At 33.4% G+C, this 15,915-nt stretch overlaps 1 protein-coding gene across 13 annotated transcripts in view; it reads right to left on the reverse strand.

Annotated features, from left to right (window-relative positions):
* Ppfia2 (PPFI scaffold protein A2) overlaps window positions 1–15,915 on the reverse strand; it is a 345,304-nt gene that overhangs the window by 69,215 nt on the left and 260,174 nt on the right. For 12 of the 13 annotated variants that reach the window (XM_075954444.1, XM_075954445.1, XM_075954443.1 and 9 more), the window contains 5 exons: window positions 11,419–11,502; window positions 10,699–10,830; window positions 9,517–9,579; window positions 4,948–5,039; window positions 1,352–1,487 (listed from right to left, as the gene is read on the reverse strand). In XM_075954444.1, coding sequence (XP_075810559.1) covers window positions 1,352–1,487; window positions 4,948–5,039; window positions 9,517–9,579; window positions 10,699–10,830; window positions 11,419–11,502 — 507 coding nt within the window. Of the gene's footprint in view, window positions 1–1,351; window positions 1,488–4,947; window positions 5,040–9,516; window positions 9,580–10,698; window positions 10,831–11,418; window positions 11,503–11,931; window positions 12,015–15,915 lie in introns of those variants that run through there. The other variant, XM_075954456.1, reaches the window with a different exon arrangement.

A 15,915-nucleotide genomic window follows, 5' to 3' on the forward strand; every position in this document is an offset into this window, starting at 1 on the left:
CCTAAATATATACACACAACTCAGCAGGTTATAGCTGTAACTATGTATTTATATGAGCATATTAATAATATTTAAGAGAGCATGAATTTGAAAATCACTGGGATTGGTGCAGAACGAGAGGGAAAATTGTGTATATATAGTACTCATAGTTGAAATGATCAAAAATTATTCTTCTATACTATCCTTAGCATCTTAAGTTTATATGTTTAATGTATGTTCTGGTATGAGGGTGATCTATCTTAATAGAAGAGATACTCTTGTATTCTAGATCTCTTGTAATAATGGCATGATGAACCCGAGCAGGCTGTTTTGTATATATGGTTTTTTATAAATATAATAAAAGAAGAAGTCATACATTTGAGAAGGTTTAGGGGATATGAGAGGAATTGAATCAGAGAGAGGTTGTGAGCATTATATAAACATAGTATGCATATAAGACCTTTAAAAATTAAATAAAAAAAATTAAAAGGCCAGAGTAGAGTTTATCTTGAATGGGACTGTAGCTGTTAAGTCCCAAAGAAACAGATAGAGGTCCACATTAATCATAAATTGATTGGCCTAGTAGCTCAGGCTTCTTATTAACTCTTATATTAGCCCACAATTCTTGTCTGTGTTAGCCACATGGCTTGGTACCTTTTATGGTGAGACAGTCACATCTTGCTATTTTGCTTCCTTTGTGGCTGGGTCATGACTGCAGAATTAAACTTCCCTCTTTCCAGAATTCTCATTGTCCCACCTCTAATTCCTGCCTGGTCTCCCCCTCCCCCATACTTACTTCCTGGCTTTTGGTCAATCAGCAATTATTTAAAATACAAATGACAGGGTACAGATCATTGTCCTACAGCACAGACTTCACAGGTACTTTTAAAAGTCTAGATACTCTTTTTAAAATGTTTTAAAATAGTGATTTTAACAAAGTTTTTCTTTAGTTTAGTTAAAATATAAATGTCAGTACTCAAGAATCTAAGCCTACCAAATGTCCATTTGCTTGGCAATGTAATATAATGATTAAAACATGGTATCTCTCATTATCTACATCTACCTCCAATTTTGAATCAATTAGTGTGCTAGCTCTGTACTGTGGAACACTTAATCTTTCTTTGCCTAAACCTTAAAATTCCTGAAATAAGGATAAAAATTGCACATTATTAATAATGACAAATAAATATGTGGAAAGCTCTTGTACTTATTAAATGTTTTACACTAGTTAATTTTAAAATATGCCATTTTCCATCCTCAAAACTAACATAAATTAATGCTGGAATTTGGGAGTCTCTTCAAGTAGAAACTTATCTAGACTAGTATCATGTATATGTAGCTAAAATAACTAATGCCAGCAAAAAACAATCACCTTCGGCTCATCTCTTCGCACACCCATACGGCCTCTCCTGGGTCTCCGGATTACTTTAGTAGTCCTGTAATCAGACTGGCTATCCACGAGGGACCCAACTGAATACCGCAACTCAGCTGAGGTGTCTAGATGCGATCTGGAAAACAAAACAAAAAAAATATACTGAGTCTCACAAATTAAATCTGCTACTACCTGCTTCTAAATTGTCAATAAGGCAGAATCTCTCAAGCAAATGAACCTCCAGAGTGAACAGTGCTATTCTTGCTATGCTCTTGGACATGTGTGTCATATGACGGGGTAGATTTTCATTCTTGAAGGTGTGGTACATTTTCTCATTTTAGACTACACTTATAACCTTGTTGTACATGTGGTCTTCAATGTTGTACTACAATGAAACATGTTAACATTAATAGTTAAGGTCCATTGATTTAAATTCTAGACATTCTGTATGTTTTTTCATTTGTATCTTAATATCTACCATTTATTGCTGTATTTTTAAATGATTCATGCTGTGTTTACTGAAAATGTCTGAACTTATGAGTTCAGTAATTTTAAGTTTTAAAAATTATAGAGAAATTTACTAACATTTTCTATCCTGCAGTGTTTTGTTGTCCAATTTAGAGAAACAGAAAAATGCTTGCTTTACAGTTAATAATCTAATTTTGGTAAATAGCTAGGATTTAAGCTTTGGGTAAATCATTGTTACAAGATGAAGACAAATCTTGGTAATCACACTTGATGCTGCAATTTGCTTAGAAATGAAATAGGTGGAAAATTGCAATTGAAAAAAATATCACCACATTGGTTTTCAATAAACATGATAATAAACTACACTAACCACAACATAGTCAGACACATTGTCTGTATATAGATTTACAGCAAATTCAATTTGCTCTTGTAATAGTGATGCTGATAACAAAAGCAACTCATGCTGTCCTATAAAATGAAATCAAAGATCCGTCATCACTAGGTGCTTGTTCTACAACTTTGTGCTTCTACTGATTGATGATAACACCTTCCTTAATTCACATTGAGATTAGTGATAAACTTTTATTCTATATTGGTCAAGATTTAAAAAGCTTAGATGTATTCCAGCTGTTTGCCTTAGTGGATGATGATAACCCAACTTAAGGAAGACCTTGTTTTACCAGATGATTAATTATATCAAATGAAACAAGGAATCCTCTTCAAATAGCTGACACTTAATATTTTTATAGCAATGAACATGGACTTATCTAATACTGAATGAGTGATATATAAAAGTAAACTAACCAAGTCATAATCAGAAATGATATAACTCTTAGACATAGTGTTTTGGGCAGACATTTTATTTTATGAACAAAAAGATTAAATTTAGTCACCATTATGTATCCAGAAAGATATGCCTCTAGACTGTGAACACTTTAATAATTCTAGTGTACCAATGAGTGAGTGAAAGGAGAGAATTATAGTCTTCAACGAACCTACATTAAGTTATCCTGAATCTGTATCACTCATGACTGCTCAGGTAAATGTTTGGCATCACAGTGGAGTGCCCAACATTACAACTTGTCATTCTAGAAAATGGCATTCTTGTTTTGTTTCCTATGAATTCTATATCATTTAAAAGTTATGGAACAAAGTAAAACTCATGTTACCAACATTCGGCATACAACACCTTGCTGTGGCATCGAGGCCTCTATAATTTGGGATTTCCTACTTTATAGATTCACAGGAACTATTTACTCTTTACCATCCTTCTCCATCCCGCTTACCTGACTGGCATGAAAGTTCTTCAATAATTTATACTTTATTTAATTTCTGTGTCCCTGAACCTCATATTATTTCTGCTGAAATGGCCTCTTAACATGTTTATATGTCTATCATTCTTGCAGTTTCAACTTAAATGTATAATTGCCACATGCTATTCTAGTTAATTTTTTTTCTTTTTGGGATTTCATGGTTGTAACAGTCTACAAGGTAGCATTTAACTGTTTCCTCACAACAACATCTATTTTCACCACCACTGGAGCCCTAGTTCATCCCTGTCTGGCAAATAAAGCATCCCACCCCTACCCACTCCTCTGAGAGGGTAAGGCACATTGCTTTGTGGAAGGTCCGAGGGCCTCCCCCTACCTATCTAGGCTGAGCAACGTATCCATCCAAAGAGAATAGATTCAAAGACATCTTATTGTCTCTTAATATGTATAGGGAAACAACTAACTTGCACATAAATTATTGTCAAATGTAGTTATCTATCATAATGTATATTTATCTACCCACTCACTGATTATTCCATGTCTTCTTTCTTTAATAATAGTACGACAGAACAGTGAGCATGGCTAAACTCTACTAAATGGTTCTTGTCCATATGTAATTCCAGTTCCCATATTAATTTTCAATTGATTAAAAGAAAATGTGATGCATTTAAACAATGGAACATTACTAAGCTGATTAAAAAACATGAAACTTCCAGGTGAAAGGATAAAACTAGAAAAAAAAAATCATCCTGAGTGAGGTAAACGAGGTCCAGAAAGTCAAACACTCTATGTATTCATTTCAATGTGGATAATAGCTTATAAGGCAATGATAACTAAGCTATAGTCCATAGTTCCACAGAGGATAGGTATAGAGTAAGGGACTAAGGGGACAGATATATCTCCATAAGAAAGGGAAATACAATAGATAGTTATGGATGGATGGGAAGGACATACTAGATCAAGAGAGGAGGGATAGGAAAGATGGGGGTGAAGAAAGGAATATGCTGAGAGACAGCTGTAATTAAGAGCCACTTGCAGAATAGTATGAAACTATAATACAATAGAATCTTCATATACATAAATATGAATATATACATGCATATATATATATATATCTTCAGAATTGATACATAAAATAATTCAGAAAGACTAAATTAGCATGCATAGGGCCTGCACTGGTCCTTATATATTATTGCTTCCAGTCTAGTATTTTTATAGAAGTCCTGACTGTGTGAACAAATGGCAATTCTGTATGTCTATTTATATTTCTTGTACCTTTTCTTAGGTTTCATTCTTTTTTGCTTTGCCCTATTCGGATGTGTTAATTTTAGATTTAAATTATTAAATTTTATTATATATTTTTATCTCTTAGAGGTCTTTTTATTTTCTAATTAGAAAAAGAGAGGGGGTGGATTCAGATAGGAGATTAGAGGAACTGGGAGGAGTAAAAAGAGGGAGACCATAACAAAAGTGGGATATTTTATGTGAGAAAAACACATTTTCAATGAAAGGAAAAAATAGTTTAATGAAAACAAAAAATGTTCATATCTCCTCTTGGAAAAGAGTATAATTTCTCTACATGATCTTATTTTTAATTTAAGAATTCTTTATGCACTTATAGCTATATACTTGTACAGAGAACACAGATTTTTTTCAGTTATATTTTGAACACATGTCTTCAAAGACGGTTTACAAATTAGAAATTATCTCTGAATTTGGAAACTAATTTTATAGATAAAACATGACAATGTCTACTGAGAAATATGAGACTCTTAGGTTACTTGAGAATGAAGGAAAATGTGAGAACATTTATTTGATGCTGGCTAAATCACAAATAGACATTTAACTAAGTATTACCTTGATATAGTGGGTTCAATTAGCGAGCCAGTTCTCATTTTCATTTGGTCAAGTTCAGATCTTAACTTCTCAATTTCTTCTGCTAACCGTTCCTAAAAATCAAAAAGCAGTTACTCACGTGAAGGTCACATCCAAAGTATCAGCATTCAACTGTGATAAATTATTGTGTAAATAAATTTTGATTCTATTGCATGGACTGGCCTTGTGGGAGCCTAGCCTGTTTGGACACTCACCTTCCTAGACATGGATGGAGGGGGGAGGACCTTGGACTTCCCACAGGGCAGGGAACCCTGACTGCTCTTAGGACTGGAGAGGGAGGGGAAGGGGGAGAGGGGAGAGTGAGAGGGAAATGGGAGAAGGGGAGGTGGTGGAAATTTTTAATAAATAAATAAATAAGTATTTAAAAGGGAAAATGCTTATAATTTATTAAAGTAAACAGGATATAATCAGAAACTATACTTGTGTTTACCTTTCATAATGAATATGCCAATAACAGAAGTCAACAAAATCACCTCTACTCCCTGGTACTTATTAATCCTAAATTTTTACAAATTTGTGAGATTATCGTAATCATTAATAAGATAGGTTACTTCAAATGCAAAAGACAAATCACATCCTGTTTCAAGTTAAATAAAACATCTCTACATACAGTGAGTGTGATGTCTACTCTTTAGGTTGTCACTTGACTACATCTGGAATTAACAAAAATCCAAGGGCTGGGCTCTCCTGTGAAGAAGTATTATTTTGTTGTTTTTGTTCTTTAGTGAATTTGTTTCAGTTGGGAAGATCTACTTTTAATCCAGATCTTTTGAGGTGGCAAGCTCTATCTTTAATCTGGGCCACTTCTTCTCATGGAGCCTATGTAAAGGACATTTTGAGAGGGAAGCTTGCTCTTTGTAGGCTGTCTCTCACTCTCCGTGGCAAGTCTTTTCTTTCACTGGCATTAGAGCCTACTTCTTCGGGATTTTGTGTGTACTGAAGACCAACTAAGATGTTCAGCTTTGTGGACTGAAAACCTATTAGATTCTTGAACCTTCCATTGAAAGCCTGAAACACACTCATATATATGAGTATATGGAATATATAATATATATATGTATATATATATGTATATATATATGGAATAGATATATTTTCATTTAAGCAGTTATATTCCACTAGAGAACCCTAACATATAAAAAGAAATAAAAAGAAACATTTCTATTTTTTTCATCATGGTTGAAGGGCACATGATGTAAGGGAGCAGAATTTCATCTTAAAATGGAAACGAAAAATTCATACTTTTTAGATTTCTTGAGATGTGAATAAATAAATAAACGAAGTATAAATAAGATTAGAAAGATTTAGCATGAAAGAATGGCTGTCAATGACTTAACTACAGGCTTGATTTTGTTTGCCTATATTTTTTTAGACTAGTATTAAATACCTCAGTGAGTAAGTTTATGGAGACTGGGTTGTCTCACAGCTATTAGCTAAGTGCTTATGAAATTATTTCATAATGCTTTAATACTTGATTCTGATATGTGTGTTAGTGAGTCCTTAGTTTCGACAGTTTCTCACTAGCTGACTCTTACATTTTATTTGATTCATATTCCTTTTTTCACCATACAATGACTGGTTTTGATGAAAATGATCCCCATAGGTTCATATATTTGAATACTTAGTTCCCAGTTTGTGGAACTGTTAGGGAAGAGTTAGGAGGTGTAGCATTTCAGAAGATGTTATGTCGTTGGGGATGGGTTCTGTGGTATCAAAACCCACAATATTCCATGTAGTTGTCTGTTCTTTTCTTATTTGTAGATCAGATTTGAACTCTCAGGCACTGCTCCAATGTCATGCCTGTGCTTGCTTCTATTCAGTTTGCTATGATAGTCATAGACTCACCCTCTAGTTGGACGCCCTAACAAACTCTGTCTTTTATGAGTTGACTTAGGCATGATGTCTCTTTACAGCAATAGAAAATTAACACTATGATATTATAGCCTCTGTGACATTTCGAGTACATGTTAGGGATCTCAGAACTAATTATCCTAAATTCTTTTGACAAATTTGTAAATTATTTATTACTTCTATATTCTTGGCACACCTCTTATGATAGAACATAACTTCAAAATATATGATATTCAAATAAATAATTTGCTTGAAATAATTGCTTCTTCAACTTAATTATTTTCAGAAAAATATTCATTGAGTTTCTTTTCTTTACACCGAGTATAAAAGAATTGTGTTGCTTTTGTTCTAAATGTACATTAATAAAAAAGACAACTTATAAGTAAAATGAACAGGTAAATTACATTGTTAGGAAGATAATAGAAGAATTATTAAAATACGATATATAACATGACATTTGAGTGATGTCCTGATTAAAATAAAAGAACATATTAAGTAAGAACATTGTAGATGAAAGTATATTTGGAGAGACAGGATATAACCCCCAGGTTGGTGGCTTAGAGACATCAAAGCAAAATATAGGTAGGGTGTAGATTAAGTAAAATTACCGCAGAATGAAGGGAAAAGCACTAATGCTTCTTAAAACTCTCTGGCTTATTACTGTGAGAAGGAAAGGGAACAAAATGGGAAAATCTGAGCAGAGAAGCATCTCTGCACCATCCCTGCATAGACTCTGAATAAAGAATCACGTGAATTTTGGAAGCAGGGTAGAAATACAACTGTCTATAGCTCTCCAAGATTATAAACAGAATCACGGGGTAGATATGAATGTTTCTGGGACAAAGTGGAAAGATTTTTATTATATTTTAAATAGAAGTAACAGAACTTACCTACTGGTTTGAAAGAGAAAAATTGTATAAACACAAGAGTTTGCGATAGTTTCAAGTTTGATTTTGTACCTTGACTAATGGGGGAAACGAAGTTGCATGTGATTTACTTAGAAGATTGCTGGTAATGTTGGCCTGGTTACGTGGTAGTGGTGCTTGAATGTACATTTGAACAATTATACATGTACTAAGATCAGTGAGTTTGCTTAGCTGTACAAAAAGACAGTCCCAAAATGAAGTTTGTTCTAGGAATACCTTTTCTGGAGATTGACATTAGCAAGGATATAATGCATAATATGACTTGGAATGTTGGTTGCTTGGGCAGATTGCTACAGCTACAGGCTGGAGTAGGTGTTGGGGGAGTAGGTTTTGAGGATCTTGCCAGGAACCCACGGAACTTTAAATAACTTCACATTGCATAACAAGATCAAGTCCAAAATTCACAATCTGGTCAGAACTAGTTCACGACACATGTGCATCTTCAAACAAAATTCTGATGATTCATCTAGTCACCCATCCTTGGTTCCTCTGTGATGCCCATAGGGTCCAAACTCCCCTGGACCACTACTGTCCACCAAGTTTGTGTAAGAGCTTACAAAAATAAAGCCTTTTTTCTCTGTAGACTTTGCTAGTCATTCAGTAATAATTCAACGCCATCCTTTAGCTACCCCTGCTATAGTGCTGAATTAAACAGCATATCCTAAGAGCATAGACATTCCAACTCTGTAACTGAATGACTATTATCTTCAAATTATCACAGACTATACTAATAACATCCCATGAAATTGTTAAGTTTCCCATTCCTGTCATATTTTAAGTATCTTATGTATTATTGTACATATGATAAACCTTTAATTCATTTCTTCCTGCCTTCCTTTTACTTTCTTTCTACTTGTTACTCTCTCCTTTATTCTTTGGTCCCTTTTCCCCTTATCTTTCACTCTTCCTTTTTGTGTGTGTTTCCAATGCACAACTAGAGGATGTATATTAAGCTGGTGTTTTAAATGACATTTTAAGGAAACAAGACAAATCAAGTAGGATGCTACATATTACTAGTATTAGTATCTCAAATTTTAAGAAATTTACAGTCCATATTTTGTCAGCCTCTTAAGTCACATCTCCTGCAATATAAATGCTTGGTTCTCATCAAACCCCTCTCCTATTTTAAAGTATCACACTTATGCATAGCCTTCAAAACTAACAAGTACCTATACTCAGGCTGTGTCTGTAGCTCTGTGCCATTGCCTAATTTTTTAGTTGCATCCTGCATCCCCAAAGTTGTTTTTTATATCATCAGTGTACTGTGATCTTTACTAACTGTGCCCACCCTACCCTATTTGTCCTTTGTTTCTGCCATTCTGAATCCCTGTTTGTAAGGTAAGAAGCTTCTTCTACTAGGTTTTCAATTGCTTTAGAAGTAAGACGATGCTAGAAGTATTTAATGACACCATTTTTCTATATAATAGACACATTGTTTTTCTCAGAAATAATTTCTCAGACGACACAAAACCTAGTGAATATATTTTTATTTTATTTATATAAATTATTTATGTAAAGGTTGAGATAGTGATTAATGGCGATTTTTAGTTAACCTTGGTTGAGTTTGCAGAATACTGGCTTTCAGTGTGTTCAATGCCAAAAATTGTCCAATTTCTATATAAATTTATGCTCTGCTATAAGCATACAAAGTTAAAATAATTTAAGAGTATAACCAAAAATTATTTTCATCACATTTACTTTATGATGTATTCATCAATGTGAATAAGATAACTGGCAAAATGTTTCCAAATACCTTATCATGTAAAGATTCTTCAAGATTTTTTCTGAAGGTCTCTGATTCTTGAATCAAAACATTCTATGGAAAAGAAAAAAGAAAGAAGCAATATGCTGAATATATTTAAATCTGTATATGTATACTTGAGCACTCCAGAACCTCTTATGATTTCTCCCTTAGTAAATCTATTTCCTGGTTTCTATGGAAACTTAGTTTCATTGAAATCTTTAAAAGTGACACTCAACACTTTGCAAAATAAATTATTTATATGAGAAATACTAATTTGCTTCACTTGGCTTCCAGTGAAGCCTAAACAGCCTAAATATTACCCTCTGAGCTTCTCAGACTGTTTTTCATGAGAAATAATTAAGCTATCCTTCAATTGGTAAGTGGTGAGTACCAGGTCAACTATTAGAAACATGCTTTTACTTTTTAATGTGTCAATAAATCAAAATTTGCTAACATTTTGTTAAAACATGTTTGTTTCCTGATTAGATGTCAATGTAAAATGCTTGAAGAAGATAGTAACTGAAATTCTATTGAGATTCTTGAAACAATTTGTCTTCCTTAGGTTTTGGTGATTACCCTCTGGTGTAGGTCTGGGTTTGGCCACCTGCTCAACATTTGGTTGGTGTGATATTTTCCAGTTATCCAAGTGACAGGCATGATTGTGTATCAAGTTTCAGGCTGAACATAAAAACAGGGTTCTTGAAACCCATGTAGTCGGGATTAGGGGTTCCTAAACGCTCTTCTGCCAACAGCAGTAATCCTCTTACTGACATAGCCTCCCATGCGTTGACTTTCAGTCCTGGTAGTTAGCAGATTAAACTCTCAACAGTTTCAAGTAGACCCACACTCAGTATTTATCTTTGTCTTCCTAGTATGCTTTTACAAATAGTAAAAAGATAAATGAAACTTTTTATCACAAATCACAGCATATTATAATATATTTGGTTCTAACAAACATACTAATATCTAATATTTATCATGCGTCATATAGTTATTTATTCAAAACATGATGTTATAATATTTTATTCAAATTCTTGGCTCACTTCCTAAAACTATATTGACTCGTTTTATGCTAAGGAAAGTCAGCTGAATGTCGGACACAAACCATGATTACCGCAGGGTAGAAAAACATCACAAACTAGACAACAGGGCTAAGCATGCAAGTGCTTCTCGCCCTGTCTGTAACCGTACCTTCTCTTCCAACGCGGCCATTCTTTCCTTCAAGTGCAGTTGTAGACGCTCATTGGATTCTGTCAGAAGCCTGTCCACGGTATCAGATAACCTTTTATTATGTTCTTCATTCATTTTCTCTCTTTGCCTAGCCTTATATTTAAGAAAAAGAGCAAAACATGTATTTGGCATAAAAAAGAAAACACTCACTGCTGTTCAAGGTTAATTTTATGGTTTTGCTGGTTTTGAACTGAATATAATTCTAAGCATGGTTTTGATTAAATTTAAAGAAACTATTTTTTTCAAATGCTCAGAACATAACTTTATCATTTTTTTATTGATTTTTATTGAGCTCTACATTTTTCTTCACTCCCTTCCCTTTCTCTGTCCACCCCTTCAACCCTCTCCCAAAGTCCCCTTGCTCCCAATTTACTCAGGAGATCTTGCCTTTTTCTACTTCCCACATAGATTAGATCCATATATAGTTCCCTTAGGATCCTCATTGTTATCTAGGTTCTATGGGATTGCGATTTGTAAGCTGGTTTTCTTTGCTTTATGTTTACAAACCTCTTATGAGTAAGTACAGGTAATAATTGTCTTTCTGTGTCTGGGTAACATCACTCAAGTAAATATTTTCTAGCTCAATGGTTTTTAAACACAGATTCTAATTAAAAATATTTCCTCCAGTGTGCAGCTTGTGGTTTCAAAATCTAAGGATAGAAGGAAAAGCTTCATACATACTCTTTGAAGTTCCTGATTCTTCTCTTCCAGTTGACCCTCGAGGTGTCTCATACGTTCTTCAATATTTCCGTGCCTTTCTTCAGCCTGTTAAGAAATACAGAGAGTGGACCTCGAATGTAAGATGAGTTCATTCCTCCCATCTAAGTAAACTGAAATAAAATGTAAAGCAAGCTACTACCAACCGCAAACATAGTTTCCGAAAATAAACTTTCTTTAAACAGGCAGCTGAACAGCATTGCTTGAAATGTGTCAGCTACAAAGGCCTGTTCCATTCAAGCATCAGCAAAACACTCAAGTTGTTTATGAGCAGTGAAATCAGCCAAATGTGACATGCAGACAGTGCATGGTTTGAACACAAACCTGCCATTGTCCAATCTTAAGCTCCTGAAGCACTGAACTGCACAGATGGTCGATTATCAATAAAGAAAAGTAAAGTAATTTTTATAAATGAAAAGAAAAAAAAACTTAGATGGATTCTATTTAGCGATAGAAAGTAAAGTCCAGTAGGACTACCTTCCTACGTATGGAGATCATTTCTTGGAGTTTAGCTTCCATAACATATTGATAATCATCGGATGAGGTAGAGGAGGTTGGGTCAGACTAACAGGTCAAGGAAAAGGAGAGGGACAAAGTTGAAAAAATCAGAACTAAAGACACTGACACCAAACAGAACATAGTACAGAAAGCTTAAAATAAAGGTGACAACAGATTCAATACTTTAATAGACAAAATTTCATGTAGAAGGAACTATTCTGATATCAAGTGATGATAATGCCATGGATGGTTATACATGGAAGACAATGATATGCTCAAATAAAAAGCTGTGGACCTGAGGTATGAAGGGTTAGTGACAGCTGGCAATGAGTGACTTTTACAAGGTGAGTTAAAGCAACTCTGGAAATGACATGTAATAACTGGAATTATGAGAAACCAAACACTAGAATGTCTCTGATAGATGCTGAAACATCTTTATCTTTTGTTTTTTTCTCATTACTAAGAAAAAATATGACGTAAACCTTGCATCTCAAGGAGAATTCTCTTGGCTATGACTCGGGGTATCATATTTGGACATAATAGAAGGCCTCATATGTAGAAATCAGAAGTAAGACTAAGGCCTAGGATACGTTATTATGAGTAAACTCAAACAGGGTTGAGCTTCCTTGGCCACAGTGAGTGGTCCATGAAAAAATGACTCCGGGACACAATGGCCTTATCCAGCAGTGTAATTTAAATATTTAAATGAAAACGATTAAAAGTTCTCAACTTATCAGGCAATAATAATGTCATAAGGACAAAAATCTTTGTGAATGCTCAAAAATGATATGAAGGACCACATCAAAAGAATGTCAGCACTAATTTGTTACAATGAAACAGAATAATACCATAGAGTAAATGGAAGCACAGAGCCTCCATGAGTTAGTGATTGCCTAATTGCTGAGGCTAGTTACATATGTTACTGTTAGGACACCACAGGTGTAGAGTGTTAATACATGGGACGTTGCTGATTGCTGAATTGTATTAGTATGTTATGCATAAAGTACTTTTAGCATTACGTCAACATTTTAATTATTATTGCAAGTTAAATAATTACAACACCAAAACAATCTTATATCAGTAACACAATTTTAACTCTAGAACATATCCTTTGACATATTATTGTCTCATTTGGAAACAGTGAACCTTATTTTAAACTAATAGAGGACTTTATGTAAACATATCATGCATTAACTTAAAAGGAATAGTAACCAGTTAATTTGCAGTTATGATACATTACACAATAAATTCTAACTTACTTTAAGGAGTAACATTTAACATTTGTGTAAATTATAGCTCATCATTTAGATTTCCTATCTCGTGCATTTGTTTTATAAACATAGATTATCATAATTTGCTCCCAAGGGTCTTACACAAGTTTCCAAATAGAAGCAGCAGTAAAAGCTACCATGATCCTCAAATGCAAGCAAACAAGGTTTTATTATTTAAATTTTAATTAATAGGTTTTAAGTCTAATTAGTTATATATATATAAATTTTCGAGACAGGGTTTCTCAGTAGCTTTTTTGGTTCCGGTCCTGGAACTAGCTCTTGTAGAACAGGCTGGCCTTGAACTCACAGAGATCCCCTTCCTCTGCCTCCCAAGTGCTGGGATTAAAGGCGTGCGCCACCACTGCCCGGCAAATTAGTTATATTTGTATGTGTGCTTCTGTGTGTGGGTTAGTGTATGTGAGTGCAGTGCCTCGGAAGGCAGGAAGAGGGTCAACAGGACTGGAATTACAGGTAACAGTGAGAGCCACCCATCATGGGTGCTGGGAACTGATCTCAGGTTTTCCATAAGCAATCTCTCCACTCCTCTGTTTTTATACCATTTAAAACTTGCAAGTCCTATTAAGAAAAGAAATACAGAAAAGAGGTTGTTGAAATTGTGTATCTTAAATTTGTAAATAAACCTTTGTATTTTATAGTAATTTAAGTTATTAAATTCAATAAGTGACTGATTAAGAAGAATGATACGGATATTTGAACTTCTAGAAGTCTCTCTTTAAAAGTATAATTTTTACATCTTCAAACCTTATCATGTTTCTTCCTTCACTGAAGAAAATGAGAAAACTTTGAGAAAATTCACTTCATACACAAAATACAAGTATTGTCATTTCTAAATTATGTTATTACTGAAACTTTTATTAGTACTAAAACTAATGAAATACCTCATAAAATTCCAGAGGAGTTATGTCCTACTTGAGGATATATGGATTTTAATTAAAGAAATAAATACAACTAATCGTAACATTGGGAGTATAGATTGGACTTTGATTGTTAATTATATATAACCATCACATTTAGTTTTTATTTATGGGCATTAATTGAGAATTCTGTCTAAAAGTTTTACATGAGCTTTGCCTACATTGCATATCTCTCTAACTAGATGATTAAAAAAACAGTCAGAATAAATTCAGCTATCATCTCTAAGCAATACAGGGTACAGACTTTGGCCAAGAGTACCAAAATTTATTTCCTTTAGACTTGGGGATAGCACAGTTGTAGCGGCTGACACAATTCCAGTGCTATAGGGTCAGTCTGTTTTTATTTGTCCTTGAATATTTCATTTTGGCTATACTCTTTAATATGATATAGGGAAATTTCAAATGAATTAAGGTTTTAGACAAACAATGAAAGAAATCCTTGCGAGAAGAATATGAATATAAAATCTGAATGATGAAAAAAAAGGCTGTACAAGAAAATCTTGAAGAGAAAGTTATGGTAGAGATTGGTAAAAATAAAAGACACATGTATATATGCATATGTCAAATTAAATACTTAATTAGTTTGTGGAATATCATTTAAAAATGCAAGAGGAAAATTCTGAGACATAAACCAAGCTGACTATTTGTATTTAGAATAGTAGGAAGTTTCACGAGGAGTAGATAAAAGGCCACTGATGGTCATAAATAATCTAAACTGACAGCAAATTTAAATTGAATAAAATAAAACAAATTAATTATATCATCTCTGAGGGTTTCGAGTAAATACATGGATGAGTGCAAGATGGTTGATGTGAGATTGCCCAGAGGAACTGTCATACTCAAGTTAAAGACATGGTATACGCTAAAGAGATAACAAAATAAAACTGTGTCCATAATATAAAAACTATCATATACACCTGAAATATGCTGTCATTCTAGAAGCTGATAGAAGCCAAAGTGATAGGAGTCAATGAATAAATTATGCACTTTTAGAAGAATTTTGAAGAAAGTTAAGGTTTTCTAAAATATTGAATAATCAGAGTTTGGATGAAGAGGAAGATTATCCACTATGGTAATTAATTCCTATCTATATTATGTACTATGTCTTAACAAAGGTATTTAGCATTACCAGATGATGGTAATAAAAGAGAAAATTTTGGGGGTTGTATCATAAAATAATTATTTAAGACTATTTAATTTAAAGTTATGTAAGTCAATAGCTATATTTTAAATTATATTTCATTGTAAATACATCAATGTATTTACATTTTGGATAATGATTTAATGAATTTTAAGGTGTATTTCTTTAGAAAAAGTTTTAAATTTTTATATTTTGATCAGTGAAATAAATATTGATGGTTACTCTATCCAAAGTCTTACCAGATATTTTCTTATTGAATTACACAATAGCAAAATTTAACATGGTAACTTTTTAGGCAAGCTCATTATATATTTTAGATTAAAACAACCATGTGTGTGTCTTAATCTATATTATAGCAATTTAAAATACAAAAGAAAATATAAGACTTTTGGTATGCTTGGATAGCCTTATATAACTTCGGAAATATCTTGAAGCTACATAATGTATATGCTACCTTTTGAGTCTCTATATTTTCCAAAGTCCAAGTGTTATTTACTGGTGTGGTCTATGAATATAGAAGGATTTAAATTTAATAACCTTTCCTTAACAGACTAATATTTCATCAGGTCATATCCTAATACTCAAAAATTCACCAGGTAATTTGATGATCTCCAGT

Source organism: Microtus pennsylvanicus, chromosome 20 (genome assembly GCF_037038515.1).
Source record: "Microtus pennsylvanicus isolate mMicPen1 chromosome 20, mMicPen1.hap1, whole genome shotgun sequence".
NCBI classification, from domain to species: Eukaryota; Metazoa; Chordata; class Mammalia; order Rodentia; family Cricetidae; genus Microtus; species Microtus pennsylvanicus.